Below are 6,716 nucleotides of genomic sequence, written 5' to 3' on the forward strand. Positions count from 1 at the left end.
TATAAGCCGTTGATGTAAAGTTCCTTCTATTTTTGTTTTTTTTTTTCGGTTAGAGCAACACAAGATCACCAAGCTTGGAGTAGTGGAAAAGGAGGCGTTTCATAGAATAATTATTATAGCGTGTTGGAGGTTATGGAAGGTGAGAAATGAAAAGGTGTTTAATGGTAATGAAGTTATTTTGGAAGAGATTATTGGAGATATTATAGCTCTTGGTTTCCTTTGGTTCAAGTATAGACTAAATTTTGATTAGACACCAATAGATGAAAGCGTTTCATTGTATTATATTGATGGCTTATTAATGTATTTTGAAGACAAAAATTAAGACTATTTTTTAAAACTTGGTTACTTCATAGACTAAATTTTAAGGAGGATATCAAGTATTTGGGGTTTCTTTAGATTTAAATAGGTCTTTATTTAAATCTTTGTTGGAATAATTGATGCAATTTAAACTTTTTAATGTATTTTGTGGTTTGTAGCTCTAGCATCTTGTTAGTTTATATTGTTTTAGTAGGGAAAAAATGAAAAAAAAAAAAAAAAACTATTTAAGTTAAAGATTTTTGTTTGGTAAAAGGTTCATAATTTTATCATATGTGAGAAAGCTTTTACTTATATATCGTCACTGGTAATGTTTTCAGACGTGGTCCAGACGTTGATCCAGACGTTTTACCGGGTTAAAGGTTGACATGCCTAGGAAGGCTGACCGGTGTTTGAACCGTATAACGCCATAAATAATTCAAATAATATATATAAAACAACCAACTTCCATGTGTGTTTACGCAAAATTTTTAAATATATAACATTTATATTTTTTCCATACTAACTAACATAAATGCAGTTTAGGTGATTGGTTAGTGTAGTATAGTATTCAACAATATCTAATCTCGATGGTTTGATTCCCAGCGGCCACACCTTTTTTATTTAATCAAGAAAGCCTTCTTTCCGTTTCACCCGCTGATCATTGGGTCCGGGCCGACTGCCAACCGGCCAAGTATCCTAACCCGGTCCGGTATAGACCTGAGTGGACTAGTCGGACCGACTGGGTTTCAACTTTCAAACACTGGTCACTGGTCAAATGAGAAGGAAGGTTTGTGGTAACTGTGTTGCCACGTGGATTTGGTCTTTTGTTGTTTTGCAAAGTTAGACTACTATTGACTATATGTCACGCTCACATTTTGAACAAATTCTGCACCTAAACCAAATTTGTCAAATTCTGACAAATCTTTTCAACACTTCACGAGAAGGTTCAAGTAATGTAAAAGAAACTTGGAAAACAATTAAATAAAATTAAGAAAGTGATATAATTATACTAGCAAACCTAAACTGCTAAAGTAAACTTCAAACTTTTACACTTATAGTCCTTTAACTTTTAAGTTATATTAAATTAGCCACTTTAAAGTTAAAAACTGTTTTAATTTGATCCCAAACATTTTCTTTTACAAAACTTTGTTTAATTTTGCCTCCTAAAGTATTCATGGTTTTAATATGCTCTCTAATTTGTTATTATATATGTATATATAAGTTACTGATCTATTTTAAGACCATTTTTTTTAGATTTTTTAGTATGTCATTATGACTTGTTTATTTCAACTATATCGCGCCGTTAAAACGAATGTGTTTTTACAATAAAGTATATAAGTTTCGTTGAAAACGAAATCGTGTTCGCAATATAATATAATTTTTTATTGTAAGTTATATAGTGAGTGCAGTACCACGTTGATACTATAATGAGCCGAACTGATACAAACCATTTTTATACTTAGATAAATACTTTTTTATCGAAGTGATAGTTGTTATGATATGTTTGTAGATTTGCATTTAAAATATCGATCTCGTTATCAAGTTCCTCACTCAACACGCGAAGAGAACACGCTAGTTTGTTTTTAATAAAAGGATAAATCTAAGGATGAATAAAGGGTATCGATACCAAGTTTTAAAAATAATCAGGAAAATTCGAGGTTGCCATTGATACAAGTATTTATCAAATTTTGTCTACGGTATCGATACTAGTACCAAATTTTTGAAAATTTAAGAATCGGTGACGGTACAATGCTAAACCCATCTCTCGGTAAATACCATATATTTAGAAAAACGTTTGTACATATAAAACTTTAAGGCTCAAGTGAATATGATAGGTAAAGATTTTTAGAAAAGTTATGGGTAGAATTGTCATTTCCTGAATTTTATTTAATTTTTTTATTGTTTTTTTTTATTAAGGCTTATTGAATTTTGTTTAATGAAATAAATAATTTCACATTAAGCAGCTTTTTAAGGACATATATACAGTATTTTAAATTTTAATCGAGTGCATATGATATTTCCTAAATTTATGAAGCATATATTAAACTTTCAAAGGTAAAAGTTTCAATAAAACATTATTTTCAGTGAGTAGTTTGTTTTGAGATTTGAGACATAGATGAATTAAAAAAATTGCATCAAAGAAAGGTTGTGGCTTCTCTTTTGTTTTTGAAAGCTTAACCCACTCAAATGATCTTACCAATTGGTGTTTTTATTAACCCTCTTTGCCTTCTTGGTTATGACCATGGTCGAGCGACTTGAAAAGCTACCGAATCACCATAAACAATCGTCGCCATATCCAATTTCTCCTTTGACTCACCTGTTACCATGATCAAAAACACCGATGTCCTTACAATCGCCCCACCCTCACCAAAATACCTGACACCTTGAACATAACCAACCCAAAAGTATCTCCTACACCATTATTTTTTCCAAAATAGGAAGAAAAGTGAAGAATAAATGATTTCTATACTACAAAGAACATATTGTTTAGAAGCGACAAATTTTGCTGATAATAATGTTGGCTGTCGTTACTAAAGGTATTTGGGGCAACATGTCGCCGCTATTGTGTCGCTACTGATTCCTCGTCGCTAATGGAATGATGCCATCGCTAAAGAACGGATTTCTTGTAGTGCAAGAAGAGAGAAATTTTGTTTTAACTAGCGGATCATAAAAAATTATAGTGATTAGTGTTAAACAAAAAAACAAACTTTTGGATCCATATATATATTCTATAATAAGAAACACAAAAACATGATTGAGACGCGGCATATGCTTGTGTGTACATTGTTTTTTTATTTACGAACTACAACTGAAAGACGTTTTGAAAATGTTGCTTGAAGAATAGTGTACTACGTGATATGAAACTTAATTAAGTTACTAACTGGGGATGGACAGAGTGCCCAAATGATGGGCTCGGTGTCACCTCAACCCTGATGGGAACACCGCCCCGTTTGAATGATGAATTCCGACAAATGATGGACAATATTTCCATGGTTGAATAATAATTAGCAGCCAAATGACATAGGTCTGATGTGGGGAAGAAAATTGGTGAATGATGGTGAATGAAGGAATGAGCACTCCATTTACCCTAATAGACATACAAGGGGAAAACAATAGCTAGACACAACTGATAAATTAAACATTTGACCATTAAGCCACAATTTTTTTTTGAAAACTTCTGATCTATAATCAATGTAAACAAATCTTATCTTATGTTTAGCGAACAGTTCATGAACTGTTCAGTGGGAAGTTCGTTTGTTCGTTTAAAATATAAAAATATACAAACGAGATTCTTTTTTTCATTTAGCTAGATAAACGAACATGAACAGAGGTTGTGTCTGTACATTAGCATTCGTGAACGTTCGGTAATATGTTTATTTATGTTTGTTGACATTCGCTTGTTTATCTTCGTAAATTAAAAGTTAATTTGTATTATATTTTTATAATAGTTCGTTTGTAATAACAACTTAAAATTTAAATTTTATAATTTTATTGTATGTTCCCAGTTCGTTTCATTAATGTCTTGTTTCACCCATTAACAAATCTAATGGGTGTTCTATTGACATTATTATATAAACATCTTGGAGCATGATTATGTTTATAATTTTTATTATAATCTCAAGTGCAAAACCCTAAAATATCATGTCACTTTGAACGCCGCTATCCATCATCGACATCGAAACTTCATCGCCGTCACCAGTCTTTGACACCATCGCCGGTGTCTTTGACAACGCCATCTCCGTCGCCGGTGGTACCGGTAAATGGTACCTGTGTTCCAAGTTCCAAGCGGCTAGTAAATTGGTAAGTATGTTTCTTTGATATGCAAGTGATCCCAAATATTTGATTCAATTGAAGTGCCATGTTGTGTGGAATCAAACCTCATGTTCATGGAGTAATGTTGATGATGAAGGTGAATTAAAGGGAGCATGAGTCGGAGTAAGAATATGATGAGACGTGAGGTTGAGAACACTGAACAATAATTTTGAACATCTTCTTCCTTTTTTTTTCGGATATCCGTTTCACTATTCGAACAAATATCTGAACTTCGGATATCCGAAATTTCGGATACGGGCTCGGATAATGAAATCCACTATCTGAAATGTTCGGATATCCGAAACCCCAGATATACGAATTTGAACACCCCTAGATGGAATCCTAGCCCGTGTCAAAACTCGCTCCCACACCCCATGCATTGTTACAACAAAAGCATTAAATGGCAAAAGTTGCGCCATTTTTCAACCAAAAATCTCTGGTTGATTTGATAAGTCATAAAACTAACAATCTCCCTTGCGAGTTTAAGGGATTCATCAAATTACGTGTAACCAAGATGTCTTGTGTTGCGAATTTAAGATTGCTCCTCAAAACTCGGCACACCCCAGTTGCAGCTAAACTTTTACAAGACACCATGTAAGTAAAATAAAAAAAATTAAGCAGATTAACCACCTAGAAACCCAAATGGTTTTCCTAAACCACCCAAAATACACTAATGGAGTATCAACGGCCATTGAATCCTCTTACGGCAACACGATTAGTATGAGAATGAAGCTCTTATGTCAAGACGTTAGGTTGATATATTGCCGGAGAAGATGAGTGTATTAACCTCTCAAAATATTTGGTTTTATTTTAATTTCATGAAATGAGAATAAAGCCTCATCAAAATGCATGGATGATGGACTTCAATACCTGATCCACGTTGTTTTATTAGTTTTTCCGCTTTAATGTATGAACACTCTGAACCAAAGTTCAGTTCTCTAATATCTTCAATTCAAGCTAGCTAGGAGCATTTTATTTGAAGCTAAAAGAGTATAATACTATAATTTTATATGATGTGTCTTCAACTTCAAATAGGAAGGTTACTATACGAATGCACAAAATGCATTCTTGCTGTTTTAGTTCGCATATTCTAGACAAAACCTATGCTCAATCAGGCGAAGAATATATATGTTGGTAATGTCATTCACTCTTTTATTCTTTCATTAATCACACCCACAAGATTGTTGCATAAACATCTCCGGTACTAATTAACCGGCATCAGTTGAGACTGATACAAAAGAAAAGAAGGCAAACAAACAATAGAGAAATATCATGCATATATCTATGATATTTTGAAAATATCAATGATTTGATCTGCTAGTGTACACATTATGAAAACGTTGTTTGAAACGTGTTATGGTATATGCAATATTAAACTCAAAAAACAAATAAGAAAACAAAATAACACAATGATGCAAATTATATGATCCATCCTTATAGTATCACTCTTCCTTTTCTCATCTTCTTCCTTTCTTGCCAACTCCCTAATTATCTGGCTGTTCATTTCCTTAACATCTTCCTTGCTTTCTCGTCTCTCCTTATCATCCACCACCTTCCGTCTTACGCTATTTTCCCCCAAAATCGCCCTTTGCGACACGACCAAAAAATCCCTACCATTTAACCAACAAGTATCCATGTTTAATAACTCCATTGACACCTCTTTCACATGCAATTTTTGACCCACACCCAAAGTCACCTGTATTCGACATTCCACCGTCTCATTCGGGTCACATGATCCAGGTAAAACGGTGACGTAATTGAGAATAATATCTTTACTCACCCAATCTCTTTTTACAATGGTCGGTTTAATGCTCGATAGGTTGCCTGCTCGTTTCAGGTTTGAATCGATAAGAATCCAGTTTAATGTCACCGATTCTTTTAGATGTGCGAATATTGCTTTGTCCAAACCCGCAAGCACACCGACCTTCATGTCAATGTGTCGCGAGATTCCATGATCTTCTGTTAACTTAATGTGTAACTCAGATGATATGAAGTCAGTTGTGGTGTCCGTGAATTGTACTGTAGAGTATATAATATCGGTTTGGTATCGTATATCGACAGCTGATATAAGTTGTGACAAACAATCTGGTTGTTTTAAATTGGAGATAGATGGATAACAATTACTGTCGTTGACGTCGGTGATTAGCGAAGGAAATGAGTCTTGGAAGAAAGATCGGTGACCGTTAGAGAAGGTGGATATGATGGCATGAACACGCGGGTGGGTTATAGAGGGCCACATGCACATGCAAATATGAGACCAGAGATTATTATCCGAACATAGGGTGTTAAGATCGGATGATGCAGTGGCGACGGTGGAAAGAGATCGACCGTCTAGTCGTGGTAAGATGTGGTTTCGAATGATGTCCGGTGGGATATCGGCTAGAGTGGGTGTCATGGCTGTGGTGGCCGAGAGCGCACGAGTGGCGGGTTGGTATTTATAAATAAGAAATATTTAGACTCAAGCTCTTTAACAAACATTAATATTTTTAAGAGTTTCATAGCCAATACTCTTCTAAAATACGTGAAGGGATCTATATTTAAGTTTAAGGAACTATAAATATTAAATTCCAAATAACTGTTAAGAATATGTGCAAGTAGCAATTTGT

At 34.1% G+C, this 6,716-nt stretch overlaps 1 protein-coding gene across 1 annotated transcript; it reads right to left on the reverse strand.

Moving 5' to 3' along the window:
• Positions 1-3,929: 3,929 nt before the first annotated feature.
• On the reverse strand, positions 3,930-6,505 carry LOC143581616 (putative F-box protein At2g36090). The gene is made up of 2 exons (XM_077064370.1): positions 5,517-6,505; positions 3,930-4,065 (listed from the first exon to the last, which is right to left on the reverse strand). The coding sequence occupies exons 1-2, from the start codon at positions 6,503-6,505 to the stop codon at positions 3,930-3,932; spliced, it is 1,125 nt and encodes a 374-aa protein (XP_076920485.1).
• Between the last annotated feature and the right edge of the window lie 211 nt (positions 6,506-6,716).

This window comes from Bidens hawaiensis, unplaced genomic scaffold, assembly GCF_021521415.1.
Source record: "Bidens hawaiensis isolate Kalapana, Puna unplaced genomic scaffold, B.hawaiensis_p1.1 tig00001511_1, whole genome shotgun sequence".
Taxonomy (NCBI): Eukaryota; Viridiplantae; Streptophyta; class Magnoliopsida; order Asterales; family Asteraceae; genus Bidens; species Bidens hawaiensis.